Here is a 16695-nt window from a genome sequence, read left to right on the forward strand (position 1 = left end):
AAGATCCCTCAATGCTCAATGGCCCTGAGTGCCGAGTAAAGGTCAAAATTTGAAGCCCTTCACCGGTATATGGTGACGTCTCTATATGAGTGAAAAATTCTCGAATGGGACGTAAAACAACATACAATCAATCAATCAATCATCTTCTAACCATGTAAAAATTATCTCTTTTTTTCAGACAAATTAAGACCTCTCACATTTATGGAAAATTAACTTTAATTATTCATTTGTCACGTAATCTGTAGATATAACTCTATGATAATGTCAAACATTTAGAAAAAAAAAGAAGAAAAAATAAAAATTGCTAATTAAAGTCTGAGTAAGTAAAACAATAATATACCAATTTATGACCGGCATTTTTAAAGTATACCATTTTTTGGTTTGTTAATGAATATATTACACAGCACAAACCACATTTCTTAAAATGCCGCATCAGGATGACCGGAGAAAATACAGTTACTTTTCATCCTCGGAACTCACAGAGTCAGGAGACCGTCACGGTAGCTCAGTCGGTAGAGCGCTCGCTCCGTGATCGAATCACGCCCGCGACTGACCTAAGTCGATAAAAAATAGGTGCAACTGCTCCTTCGCCAAGCGCTCGGCACTTTGAAATGAAAGTTGCGGGTCTTTCGGATGAGACTTTAAAAACCGAGGCCCCGTGTCACGGTAGGCGTTGGCACGATAAAGAACCCTCACTGCTCAATGGCCCTGAGTGCCGATCAAAGATCTAAATTTGAAGCCCTTCACCGGAATATGGTGACGTCTCTGTATGTGTGAAAAATTTTCGAACGGGACGTAAAATAACATTCAATCAATCAATTACAGAGTCAGGATTACAACCCGATACACCACTGTCGGACATTTCTCTAAGTTGATGTAGCATTTACACTGTTTGTGTTGATTCGATTGTTCTTTTTTGTTTTCTTTCATTTTTTGAAGAATCACAGTTTTCTTTTTCGAATAATTCAGCTATTTTAGCAATTGTTTTTATACCCCCGCTCTGAAGGAGAGGGGGGTATACCGTTTTACCCTTGTGTGTCCGTGTGTCTGTCCGTAACAAATTTTCGTCGCAGTTTTCTCAGCAAGTACTCATCACGGATACTGGAAATTTTAGCACAATCTTTGTTTAGACATGCCATATGGTGGGATTCATTTTTATTCAAATCCGATGTCAACTTCCTGTTTATCCGTTCTTCTGTCCATAACACAAATTTTCGTTGCAGTTTTCTCAGCAACTACTCATCACAGATGCTTGGAATTTTAGCACACTTTTTGTTTAGGCATGCCATTCGCTCACAGACTTCTTGTTTCATAAGGACACCAAGAGTGTTTTTTCCCGGCCAGCTTTCGGGTTTAGTGTTGCGCGTACCAATCACGGTCAAGCCTAAAGCCCCATTCGTTTTTCCACGTTGCTTCAACAAAAACTGTCGATTGCTTGGAGGTACACAATTATCACGGAAAACAGGTATCTGGACACATTTGTTTTCCAAGATCTCCTCTATAACACACACCTTAGTAGAATCCCACTGCTCGTTAGATTTTATTTTTTATCCAAGGCGTAGAGCAGAAAGGGCAACATCTGCATCCTTGACGGTATTGGCAGAATCTTTGTCACCACATTTACTGAAAGGCATGCTAAGCCGATTTGTTTTACACCAAAGATATCCAAATTGCAAGGGTAAAATTGGATAGAACAACCTCTGCTCCACAGAATGGGGTCAAATGCTTTTGTGGTTGGTAATGAGGGCATGCTTCATTCCCGAGGGAACGGCCAGGTTTTTTGCATACCTTAAAGCAGGTATCGAATGTACAATTAAAGCGAGTGTGATCGGTTTTCCAGCAACTTGCACACATAAGGTTTATGTCCTTCTTTGGTTGACCGTAGTGAAAAAAGTTTACACTAAATACCATCACAGTAATTAATTTTAGGTAGAAATTTTCCGTCTGGAAGAGTCTCAATATACATGAACCTGGTTCCATTAAGGATACTTGTCATCCGCTTTGTATCTGGGCGTCTACTTGCCAATTTGACATTCAGTTTGTCAAATACTGTAGTTCCTGTACAGAGTAGTCGGCCACAGAGAGGGGGAGACCACATATCCGATGTTTAAGAGGTTTTTTTGAGTTATTGGCGTAGCACCAGAGGTGTACGGGTTCCTATCATTAAACTGATAGGATACATTATTGGTATAAATACCCTTGATGAGGAGCTTAAGTCGGCAATCTGTACTTTTGAGATAAATTTTCCAAAGATTGCGGTCAAGTTACACGCAGAGTAGATCATTGCCGATTACTTGTTGTATAGAGTCTATAAGATCAAAGTCAGTGATCTTTTTAGAGGAACCTCGAAGGTCATTGTTTTTCAAGTATAACGGCTTTCAAGTTCTATCGACCGTGGAAGAGATTGAGTCGAAATCACTCTCAACCATCGCCAGGTGAACAAATACACAGTCAAACAAGTGAGATGAAATCAACAAACATATGTACTCGAAATCAAACTTTTTTATGCCCCCGGATCGAAAGTCTGTCTGTTGTAAACTTCAACCTAGCCCATAACTATTGCGCTGTCAAGGGTAAGATTTAATATTTGACATGAGTGTTCATTATGACAAGAGCTTTCCTTGGGTACCACCATATATAATCTTTAGAGCTTGACCTTGGAGTTTGACCCACTTTTGCAAAATTTTACCAAACTTTAACCTTGGCTATTACTTTTGAACGATTGGTGCTAGGAATTTCATACTTCACATGTGTAATCCTTGTAACAAGACCTTTCTTTGGATACCAACAACTTTGACCTTGGAGTTTGACATACTTTTGGAAAACTTTAACTTTGGCCATCACTTTTGAACGGTTGGTGCTAGGGCTTTCATACTTCAAATATGTATTCCTTTTGACAAGACCTTTCTTTGGATACCAGCTTTGACCCTTTGACCTTGACGTTTGACCTACTTTTGGAAAACTTTAATCTTGGCCATAACTTTTGAACGATTGGTGCTTTGGCTTTCATATTTCACCTGTGTATTTCTTGGGAGAATGTCTTTCCTTTGGCACCATTAATTTTGACCTTGACCTTGATGTTTGACATACTTTTGAAAAAACTTTAACCTTTTCCATATCTATTCAATGGTTGCTGCTAGGCCTTTCATATTTCACAGATTTATTCCTCGAGACAAGACCTTACTTTGGGTATCAACATATTTGATTTGCATTTGAGAAAGTTTAACCTTTGCTAAAAGTTGCCATACGGAGGCATCAGTGTTTCACAAACACATCATGTTTACAATGATTTTTACTGAAAAATCCCAAAGCCAAACTGTAGTGCGACTGCTACCCCAAGAGGGGAATAATAAAATACTCTGCTCCTGGGACAGTCGGGTTCGGGGTGACTGTCACTTGTCAAAGACTATTTACTATATCTAAAACACACAAAGAAAGACAAAGATAACAAAGATTTGATGGATGTTTATTTACAATGAATAAATATGAAAAACTGGTACCTCCAGTTGAACAAAGCGTAAGTGAGAAAAAAAATATATGATATGATTGAGAATGAAATTTTGAGGGGAAATATAGATGTTTGAACTTTATTAAGAATTTTACCTGGCTATTTAGTTGAATTTGGATCGGGCTCTGAATTCCTAATGTTTGTATTACATGTAACTATGGCGCGTAATGTGTTGATAAATTTTTGAGAGAAAAAAATAGTAAGTTATTGGGATGTGCCCTTAAAATTGATACCGAAATCGGTATGCAAGTGCTCGGAAACGGTAAGATGGTCTTATCCGTGGCTAATGTGCTTAGGGCAGTGGACGCAAAACTCGCAGTACATCGCGACTCTCGATACACGGCCTTACATAGTGTAAGTACACAAAGGAAATGGTCACCCAACCGTGAAACGTTAAATTACACCTTATTGGATAAAATAACAGATGATGAACCTATCAGATAACATGTAAGATAAAAGGTTACGGAATGAAAGGCAATATGAAGAAGTGTAAACAAAATGTACTTAAAAAGCATGAGGCAGGTAAACTATGGACTTTAAGAAAATATATACTATCTTTGTACTAAGTAGCTAACTTTATTTGATATTCTTAGGTTTAATAGTAATTGGAGGGCGTATTTAATGCAGAGATAAATTAATTAGATAAATATGAGTTTTACCACAAAACATTCACATACACTCATTAAACTCCCGAAAAGTAGATATTCCTCAAAAAGAAACTCGAATTCGGAAGAAAATGTCAAAAAACGCAGCGCGGGGTAAAGACACGTCTAGCTTCGTCTGTCACGCTACGGATCAAATTGACGTTGATCATTATGATTTTTATGATATTGACCATTCACAAAACTTTGGAACAATTTTTTTGAATTTGGCATGAATTACAATACCTAATAAATAAATGTACATGTAACTCGTACTTTCAGAGACTCGGTGGTGTATGAGGACTTGTAATAAAAAAAGAAGGGGCACAAAACATCAACGTCGTACATGCTGGTGTGATGTTTTATGTGAAACGAATGATGACTGTTGTCCAGGACTGGGTAACATATGCATCAGAGGTCAATATAAATGTTTATTTACACTGTATGTATAACCTGTTTTGACATCAGATTTAGAAGAAAATAAAAAGAAATACATAAATTGTTTCAGAACCATTAACCACAGAACCTACTACAGCGACTACTGAAGCTTCTTCAACGAGTATTGAACGCACGTCAATTACAGAACTTACTACAATTACTGAACCTACCACATCAACTGTTAATCTCTCCACAATAACTAATGAGCCTTCCACAACAATCTTCGAATACACAACTATAACTGATTTGAATACTTTAACCAATACTGAATCTACAAGTCCTGATCTTTCTATTGAATACACTCTAATTACTGGAACAACTACTAAATCTACAACAAGACCTGATCTTTCTACTGAATATACTATAACAAGTATTGAATATAACACAAAAAGTGCAAAACCTACTTCTTCATATATTGAACCTACAGTAACAATTGTTCGGCCTACTAAAACATTTTCTTCTTCGATAAAGGATACTGAATCCACAACAACAAATATTCAGGCAACGGCTACCACTTATCCAACAATAACCACTACTGACCAAAGTAAATTAACAGCACAACTAAGCACAGATTATCCTTACCTTACGACAACATCTACTGAATTAACTACGACGATCATTACATCATCTGTAAGAACAATCAAATCGACTACAACTGAACCTATAACAATTTATGAACCTATTATTCAATCAACAGAAGTTAGTGTTTCAGCATTTATTGAATCCATGCTATCAACTACCGAAATTGATATAATTACTACTGCACTTAAAACAATGCACCCGCAAACTATGACAACTCTTCAATCTACTGCTACAACAAGTAATGACTTGTCTGCTTCAGTCACAAACCCTACTCAAATCAGTACTGAATTAAATACTATCACTACTAAACTTTTAACAACGATTTCTGAATCTATAACAACTCTTCAATATCAATCAACAATTCAACAACCAACAATAACTACTGAAACTGTAAAAACAAGTAATCGACCTTCAATAACATTTATTCAGCTTCCCCAAACAACAATTTACCCTTTGATAACAACTTCTGAACCTACAATGATAAGGAAAACAACAACAAGCCAAGAAGCTGCAACTTCCCCAACAATAACGCCTAAAACAGGTATGATATTGACCATTGTAATTTTTATTATATTGAAAAATTCACAAACACTTTGATCAATACATAATAATAAACGTGCAAGTACACCACAATAATTAATCATGTACATGTACCTCGTACTTTCAGAGTCGTGGTGGTGTACGAAAACCTGTAATCAAAAAAGGAGGGATACGCAAAATGAACGCCATATATGTTCGTGTGATATTTTTTGTGAAAAGAACGGTGATTGTTGTCCAGGACTTGGGACCATATGTAAAAGAGGTAAAAATATACGATTTATTACACAATCTGTTCAATCTTTATTTTAAAACATTGGTTTTTATATCATTTTAAGAAGGTAATTTATACCATAATGCAGTTTAATGTAAACTATTAAATCGATCTATGCGATATTTTGACATCAGAAAAATAAAAGAATAAACTGTTTTAAGATTCAGCAGCTACAGAAAATATTACAGCAAACGTGGACACTTCAACTGTTTTTGAATCTAAACCAATTACAACTGAACCTACCACATCAACTGTAAATCTCCCTACAATAACTACGGAAACTGGACCTTCAACAACAATCCTCAAATATCCAACTATTACTGAATCAATTACTGCAACAACTACTAAATCCACAACAAGCCCTGATCTTACTTCTGAGTATACAATAACAAGTATTGAATTTAACACAAAAATTGCTGAACCTACTTCATCATATATTAAACCTACAATAACAATTTCACAACCCATTAAAACGGAAATGATTTCTTCTAAAGGACCTACTGAATCTACTCCAACAAATATTCAGGCAACAACTACATTTTATCCTACAGTAACCACTGCGGAACAAAGTCAATTAACAACACTGCTAAGCACAGATTCTACTTACCCTACGACAACATCTACTGAATTAACTACGACGATTATTACATCTTCTGTAAGAACAATGGAATCGACTACAACTGAACCTATTACAACTTTTGAACCTATTATTAAACCAACAGAAGTTAGTGTTTCAACATTCATTGAATCCATGCTATCAACTACCGAAGTTGATACATTCACTGTTGTACCTAAAACAATGCAGCCAGAAACTGTGCCAACAACTCTTCAATCTACGTCTACAGCAAGTAATGAATTGTCTGCATCATTCACAGACCCTACTCAAATCAGGACTGAATTTAATACTTTCACTACTAAACTTTTAACAACAATTTCTGAATCTATAACAACTCTTCAATATCAATCAACAATTCAACAGTCAACAATAACGACTGAAACTATAACAACAAGCAATCGACCTTCAATGACATTTACTCAGAGTTCCCAAACAACAATTTACCCTTTGATAACAACTTCTGAACCTACAATGATAAGGAAAACAACAACAAGCCAAGAAGCTGCAACTTCCCCAACAATAACGCCTAAAACAGGTATGATATTGACCATTGTAATTTTTATTATATTGAAAAATTCACAAACACTTTGATCAATACATAATAATAAACGTGCAAGTACACCACAATAGTTAATCATGTACATGTACCTCGTACCTTCAGAGTCGTGGTGGTGTACGAAAACCTGTAATCAAAAAAGGAGGGATACGCAAAATGAACGCCATATATGTTCGTGTGATATTTTTTGTGAAAAGAACGGTGATTGTTGTCCAGGACTTGGGACCATATGTAAAAGAGGTAAAAATATACGATTTATTACACAATCTGTTCAATCTTTATTTTAAAACATTACTTTTTTTTTATCATCTTAAGAAGGTAATTTATACCCTAATACAGTTTAATGTAAACTATTAAATCGATCTATGCGATATTTTGTCACCAGAAAAATAAAAAAATAAACTGTTTTAAGATTCAGCAGCTACAGAACCTATTACAGACAACGTGGACACTTCAACTGTTTTTGAATCTAAACCAATTACAACTGAACCTACCACATCAACTGTAAATCTCCCTACAATAACTACGGAAACTGGACCTTCAACAACAATCCTCAAATATCCAACTATTACTGAATCAGTTACTGCAACAACTACTAAATCCACAACAAGACCTGATCTTACTTCTGAGTATACAATAACAAGTATTGAATTTAACACAAAAATTGCTGAACCTACTTCATCAGATATTGAACCTACAATAACAATTTCTCAACCCATTAAAACGGAAATTATTTCTTCTAAAGGACCTACTGAATCTACTCCAACAAATATTCAGGCGACAGCTTCCACTTATCCTACAGTAACCACTGCGGAACAAAGTAAATTAACAGCACAACTAAGCACAGATTCTGATTACCCTACGCCAACATGTACTGAATTAACTGCTTCCATCACTAAATCTTCTGTGAAAACAACTGAATCCACTATAACAAGAGAAACTATCACAACTTTTGAACCTATCATAAAACCATTTACTGAATCCATGCTATCAACTTCCGAAAGTGATACAAGTGATACAATTATTTCTGCACTTACGACAATGCACACGGAAACTCTGACCACAACTTTTCGATCTACTGCTACAACAAGTTGTGAATTGTCTGCATCATTCACAGACCCTACTAAAATCAGTACTGAACTTAATATCTTCATTACTAAACTTTTCACAACAATTTATGATTTTATAACTTCTAAACATCTATCAACAATTCAACAACCAACAATACCTACTGAAACTATGAAAACAACCATTAAACCTTCAATAACAATTACTCAGATTCCCAAAACAACAATTTATCCTTTGATAACATCTTCGGAAACAAAGACAATAACAGAAACAACAACAAACCCAGAACTTTTAACTTTAATAACAAATATGTCCATAGCCGAACGTATAACATTAACTCGAACTATTTTAACTATTTCTGAATTAAGTACAACACCTATTGATCCTTCCTCCATAAGCATCACGAAACCTTTGACAACAACTACACAAGCTAGTACATTATCTGCAGAGCCTATTCCAACCACTGCTGAAATTACTTCATCAGTTTTTCTACTATTCGCAAGAACTAATGAACCTAGAATAACAACCATTAAAACCTCAAAAATAAGTAATAAATTTATTAAAACAACGATTGTCCATTCGATGAAAACTTCAGAATCTACAATAAGTGAAGCAACAACAAGATTCAATCCTTCAAACTCAGACACAAAACCTATCACATCCTCATTTGAAACTATAAGAGGTACTGAGCCTATTTCAGCTAGGTCTGATTTAAATACAAGACCAATTGATCCTCCCACAATGAGAATCGCCAACTCTATGACAACAGCTATGGGACATACCACAATTTCTGAATCTATTTTAAACACAACTGAAACAATTGCTATATTTTCTTTACTTTACACTGAACCTTTCTCAACAAATACAATATATAATATCACAACTAATATTGAAACGACGACATCAATACATGAACCTGCTATAAGCACTATTGAACCTACTACAAGTACAATGGATCCTTCAAGAGCAATTGTTGACATTCCAAGATTAACAACACAACTTGGTAAAGAAACTACACTTACTTACCATACAACAATTACTCCAACTACCATTGAATCTTCTATAAAAGTAACTGAATCTACGAAAACAATCACAGAACCTAACAGTTTTAAACTCTTTATGAGAACTACTGAAGTTATATATTCAGCGACTATTAAATCTACAGCATCGTCTACGTATGTATCAAAATCTAATACTACACTAACAATATTCCCCTCAGAACCTATAACAACACTTCTTCAACCTAGTACAACAACAACAGAATATACAAACAACTTTGATGCTATGACGCCAATATCTACTAAACACAAAACTGAAAGTACAACTGCTACTGATTCTCAAACAACAAATTCTGAATATAGTATATTAACAACACAACTTGGCACAGAAACTATTTACTCTAGCATGACAAATACTGAATATTCTACAACTACCATCGAGTCTTCTAACAGAATAAGTGAATCTACTACAACAACCCTAGGTCCTGGCACAACAAGTGTTGAACCCTACACGGAAAGTACCGATTTTATACCTTCAACGGCTGTTCAATCTTCCGCATCAATTAGTTTTATTTCTACAACCATTATTCCACTTTCAGTAATGCCCTCAGAACCTATGACAACTCATCAACCTACTACAAAAAATAATGAATTATCTACACCAACCAGCAAACCAAAAAGTACCATTGCTGATTTTAATCCTATATCTTCTAAATTTATTACAACAAATCCTGAATCCACAACATCTCAAAAACGTACAGCTACTACTGAATCAGTAACAACAACCATTGAACCTTCTATAAAAATTTCTCAGTCAAATGAATCAACAATTGTCCCTTCGATAAGAACTTCGGAACCTTCAATATCAATATATGAATCATCAATGCATTCTGAATCTGCAACATCAAATGCAAAATTTACTACAACCGCAGCTGAACCCTTAACAACTACTCAACCTACGTTAGCTACTTCTGAACTAAAATTAACACCTTCAGAACTTTCGACCATAAGCATCACAAACCCTATGGCAACAGCTATAGGATATACTACGACACCTATCGAACCTCTTGCAGCCACCACTGAAACTACTCTGTCAATTCTATCGATTGATGTTCTTTCAACAAAAGCAATTGAATCTATTTCAACAACACCTGACGACCCCAGTACAACAACTAAGGAATATAATACCATAACCAATATGGAACCAACGATAATACCTGCACTTACTAAAAGCACTATTGAGACTACTATCACTTCTTCCAATCCTACAATTACCACAGTTTCACAGACTAGATTAACAATACAACTTGGCACAGAAACTACTTACCCTAGAACAACAACAACTGAACTTAGCACAACTACAATTGAACCTTCTACAACTACAATTATTGAATCTCTTTCACCAATTACGGATCTTATCAAAACATATTTCGAACCCCCAATCAGAACTTCAGATGTTATTCCTCCAACAACGATTGAATCTACAGCAACAATTACTAATGTTTCTACAACCACGGTATTGACAATATTGCCCTCAGAACCTTTGACAACAACTCTTCAACGAACCACAAGTAGTAATAAATTGTTAACAACATTCACAGAGTTTATTGCAACCATAACGGAGCCTTCTACGTCATCTGCAAAGCTTATTTCAACATTTAATGTGTTTACAACAAATAATCAACAAGCAACATCTCAACAACCAATAATCATTACTGAACCCGTTACAACAACCATTGAAAGTTTTAAAATCAATAATCAGTTTGATGAAACAATTGTTCATTCGATTACAACATCTGAGCTTGCAACATCTATAATTGAAGACACAACAAGCTTTGAACCTAAAATATCAACTACGAAAGCAACTGCATCTACAGCTGAATCTTTAATAACTCTTGAACATATCTCAGCTACTTCTGAACAAAGTTCAACACCGATTGAACCTTCCACTAGAAATTTCATTAAAGCTATGATAACAACCTCGGGATATATTACAAAAAATGCTGAATCTTTCTCAACCACTACTGACTCTACTACAACAGCTTATTTACTAACCACGGAAACAACTGAACCTATATCAACGACAATCAATCCTATTATTACAGCAAGTGAATATCCTTCCACAACTAATGTTGAAGCCACAACAATAATTTCCAAACTTCCAAAAAGCTTTATTGAATCAATTACAACTATTCCTTATCCTACAACAACCACTGCTGAGCATAGTAAATTAAAAACACAACTTGGCACAAATACTACTTACTCTACAAAAATTACTGAACATACCACAACTACCATCGAACCTTCTAACGGAATGAATAAGTTTACTACAACTCAAGGACCTGGCACAACAAGTGTTGAACCCAATACGAACAGTACAGATGTTATACTTTCAACGACTTTTGAATCTTTGGGATCAATTAGTTATGCTTCTAGAAACAGTATTGCAATTACAGCAATGCCCTCAGAACCTATGACAACTGATCAATCTGCTAGAACAAATAATGAATCATCTACACCAACCAGTAAACCAATTGGTACCATGACTGATTTTACTTCAATAACTGCTATATCTTTTACAGTGAGTCCTGAATCCACAATTACACCTCAACAACCAACAAGTACTTCTGTAATAATAACAACAACCATTGAACCTTCAATAACAATTTCTCAGTTAATTGGACCAACAAATGTACCTTCGATAAGAACTTCGGAATCTACAACATCAATATATGAATCATCAATACATTTTGAATCTGCAACATCAAATGCAAAATTTACTACAATCGCGGCTGAACCTTTTACAACTATTCAACCTACGTTAGCTACTTCTGAACTGAGATCAACGCTTTCAGAACTTTCCGCCTTAAGCATCAGAACTCCTATATATATGGCAACAACTTATGGATATACTACGATACCTTTCGAACCTATTTCAGCCACTACTGAAACTACTCTGTCAATTCTACCTCAGAATCTCAGAACTACTGTATCTACTGTCCATTCAACTAAACATACCACAGCCTCTACTGAAATTACATCAGTCTTAACACAAACTTCCACAGCGACTACTGGACCTTCAACGGATATAATTGAACAATGGTCAACTTTGAGACCTACCAAATCCTTTTTTAAAACTAATTTTTCTGTCAGGTCTACAAAATGCTTTGACAGTTTTCCATCGACAAGTGAACGTAACACACCTTCATCAAGATCTTCCATAATAGCTATTGATACTTTTAGAACATATAATGAACCTCCTACTAAAACTTCTGTGCTTCCAACATCTAGTATTGCAACCACTACTGAACCTACATCATCTACCTATGGACTAACGACTACCGCAAGCACTTTTGAAATTGTTACCACTAATGAAATTACCATAACAACTACTGAATCTACAACACTTCCTATAGAAATAACTGAACCCACAATCAAAATCAATATTACCTCTTCAAGGCCTACCACAGAAACAAATGAAACTATGATAACAACTGAACTGACTACACCGACTAGTAAAGACTTATCAACAGCTAATGTTGAAACAACAACACATTTGTTGTCTACAATAGACCATAATAAGTCTACTGCAAATACAAAAGAACATTTTTTAATCCTTACTGGTGTAAAAACCACCCCAGTGTCTCCTAAATCTGAAGGAAACCGAAATGGTGGAGTCTTTAATGGTATGTTTGATTTTCAATATCCTTCTAGGTTTTTCTTTTAGTCAAATGCTTGGGTATATTTTAAATAATGCTGCTGATAAAAGACAAGTGCTAGAAACTTGTAAATGTGTGTATTACTTTTGGATTTTTCTTCTGATTCGAATTTCTTTGCTAGAAAAAAATAAATGTAAAACAATTTAAAAATTTTGACATTGTATCAAGAATAAACTGTAAACAAGAATGTTTAAATATATTAAAATCACCTATAGAACATTACGCTGTCATTATCTCAATCTTGAAGTCTAACAATACAACTATTTACAAGAAACATACTGCACAGTGTATCAGTCGGTTCGATTCATTATAATCAAAGCTATCTTTTTGTTAAACGCTTACTAACTTAATTTTGTTTAAAACGCTAAGTACGAAGTTTATTAGATATGTAAAATAGTTTTCCATTTAATAAAAAATTCCAGTAAATAAGTTAAGAAATGAAAGATCGACGTATGTGGTCAACTTTATGCATATTTCCGTTATACATGTCTCTTTTTCTGAAAGTTTTATCCTAGGGTTAAAGAAGTACTGCATGACGTGTGTTGCCCCTTATCACTGATATATTCAGAGTCCAGAGCTTGTCTAGTTTTATTCCAAACAATTTGAACCAAGACCTTCGTGAAAATATCTAAGTTAAGCTTACGTACATAAGTGAACAGGTATACCGGATATCTATTGTGTTTTGCCCTTTATCACTGATATATTCAGAGTCCAGAGCTTGTCTAGTTTTATTCCAAACAATTTGAACCAAGACCTTCGTGAAAATATCTAAGTTAAGCTTACGTACATAAGTAAACAAGTATACCGGATATCTATTATGTTTTCTTTCTTCTGATCTCGGGGTCATGAAACATCTAAAGCTTAAGTCTAAATGTTTATAGCAATGAAATGTTTAAGAAGTCAAACAGTCCAAATTTAAAATGCTTTTCAACATTGCATCATAAAACTGCTATTGTATGCACAATAAGAGCTCGAGTTCATACATGTACGTAATAAACATCGCACAGATGATTGAAATCTTGACTTAAGCCTGTCTTTTTAATGATCTAGGGACAGACTTAGACTTTAGTCAAAATTTCAATCATACATAAAATGTTCTAAACTTAATTTACTTATGACAGAAGATTGATGATCCGAAATTGGAAATCATTTTCGTTTTGGACTGCTAAACTTTTAAATAATTTCAACGCCATATATATATATTTTTTTAATTATACTTAATATGATTCAAGATCCTGGGGCCAAGTCTCTCTTTTTTAGGTACAGAATGAAAGTACTTTATTTGTTACAATAACCACATACTATGTTATCTGTTCGGGTCATGTTTTAAAAGCATTTGCTTGCCCTCTCCCGACCCAGGGTAAAAAATTGGGTAGGTAGGTAGGGGATTTTTTTTTTTTTTTAAAATTCAGAAACACTTGTAAATATGTAGTAAAATAGTTACATGTATTAATGGGATGAGAATACTTTCGAATGAATGAAAAATAATAATTAGTTCCTGGAGGTTAAAAATAGTTTCGAGTCGGACCGTTTTAGTTACAGGTAGTCCGTCCGGAGAGGGCAAACAAACATTTTTTTAAAGATGACCTCGATGTTCAATTTATTTGGGACAATTTCATAACATTGGTCTTTACAGATGGAAGTGATGTGTATATATACACAGGAGTTGGAATTTCAGTTCCTTTCTTGTCCTTCTTTTGTTGTTTCATTTGCTTCTTTATCAAGAGAAGAAGACGCAGAAAAAATAAGGAGAAAGAGGTTTTACTAGATGGAAGCAGGTAGTTTTTTTTTACTTTTACTTCCCCCTAGTCACTTAATATCAAGAATTAGTGAAAATTTAAGTTGTTTTATGACATATTAAGTTGTCCCATATGGTGGGATTCATTTTTGTATGAATCCGATGTCAACTTCCTGTCTGTGCGTCTTTCTGTATAATATGCAACAAATTTTCGTAACAGTTTTTAGCAACTACTCTTTGCAGGTGCTTGAAATTTTAGCACACTCTTTGTTACTGCATGTCATATGTCGGGATTTATTTTTGTATGAATCCGATGTCAACTTCCTGTTTATCTGCCTGTCTGTCTGTACAATATGTAACAAATTTTGTTACAGTTTTTTCAGCCACTACTCATTGCAGATGCTTGAAATGTTAGAAAACTCTTTGTTTAGATATGCAAATTGGTGGGTTTCATTTTTGTACGAATCTGATGTCAACCTCCTGTTTGTCCCTGTGTTTGTCCGTAACTGAAATAATGTATATTCACGTCTGTGTGTGTATATTTACATCAGAGCGGGAGTATTAAACATTTTCGGAATCTAAGACACCTGAAAACGAACGACGTACAGCGGAACTGCAAACAATAGACGACTTGCAGGAACGTATTGAAATACGTTTTCAAACTTACTTACATGTAGTATGTACTGTACTGAGAACTTTCTCATCTTCTATATCTTTCAAAATTGAATGAGGATAAAATAATAAACAATATCGTAAATATAGAGATTTGTGGAAATAAAAAAAAATCGATTTTAGGGCATTTTACAAACAAAATAAATGCGTGAATTTATATATATATATATATATATATATATATATATATATATATATATATATATATATATATATATATATATATATATATATATATATATATATATATATATATATTTGTGTGTGTAAATGAACATTTTCAAAAAAGGTAGATGTGGTGAAAAAGAGAGACTTGTGTAAATGGAAACCGACCTTGTTCAGTCCAACGTTATGCAGTTGATAGAAAATTTCGATTTTTCTCAAGTGTACATGGAATATTGGGGAAAAAGTGATTTTTCAACATTTAATTCACATCGGCTCGGTTAAAATAAATTAAATATAGAAACCAGTCAAACATTTCTATTTGTTTAAAAAAAAAAAAGTGTTGAAAAATAGTTTTAGTATTGTATTATATATCTGGCTTGTTCAAGAACGAGGCGTTGAAAGCAAAACACTCGATCTGAAAGATAAAAAAGTGTATTGCTAGGCTGATTTAATTGAGTGATTTTAATTACTCGAAATGAAAAGAATCATGAAATATTTCTTCTCTTTTTTGAGATAGATAATATATATACGTGCAAAATATTGAATAACTTTAAGCATAATTAAGGCGATTTGTTGACTATGAACAGTTTTGTTGAATATGAACTATTATATTCATGTATATAAGACTGATAGTGTTCATGCAATTCCCTCGATAATTCAAATTGCATTATAATCATGGCAAAAGTCTAAATACAAATTCTTCATTGTAATACACCGATGCAAACTTAAAATAAATGCGTTTTGTATTAAAAAGTCTGTATTTCAAATCCCAGAATTTAAGAAGATTCCTGGATCCAGTGGAAGACACAAAGCGGCCCCAGATTTTAGATATTTGCCTAACAAGAAGCACACTTGGCTTTTCCAATGAGAATGTAAAATTCAGTTACTTTTTAAAAGAAAAAGTATTGTAAAATAGTTTTTAATTGGGTGTTATTCAAAGCTCTTTGCTTTGGTTTGTAAATGTTATTTTCTATTCACTCTTTCCTTTCAAGTATATCTGGATCCGCCTATGATATGTGGGGTATGAAAAAAGTTGTAGGTGATATGTATGTGGCATGGGGTAATGTTTTCTTTTTCCCCTAGACCAGGTATTTTTTCTTTAAATCAACAAAACATTTTTTCTAAGAGTATGCCACTTACTGCTTAGACAAAATTTTATTCTTTTTTATTACAAATTGTGCAG

At 34.2% G+C, this 16695-nt stretch overlaps 1 protein-coding gene across 1 annotated transcript; it reads left to right on the plus strand.

Annotated features, from left to right (window-relative positions):
* The first annotated feature begins 3775 nt into the window (after positions 1–3775).
* Positions 3776–12945, plus strand: LOC133197080 (mucin-2-like). The gene is made up of 5 exons (XM_061332923.1): positions 3776–3862; positions 3949–4030; positions 4658–5710; positions 6142–7131; positions 7565–12945. The coding sequence occupies exons 1-5, from the start codon at positions 3776–3778 to the stop codon at positions 12943–12945; spliced, it is 7593 nt and encodes a 2530-aa protein (XP_061188907.1).
* Positions 12946–16695: the final 3750 nt, after the last annotated feature.

The sequence above is a fragment of the Saccostrea echinata genome, unplaced genomic scaffold, assembly GCF_033153115.1.
Source record: "Saccostrea echinata isolate AGI-Se365-2 ecotype Australia unplaced genomic scaffold, CSIRO_AGI_Sech_v1 ptg000001l, whole genome shotgun sequence".
NCBI lineage: Eukaryota > Metazoa > Mollusca > Bivalvia > Ostreida > Ostreidae > Saccostrea > Saccostrea echinata.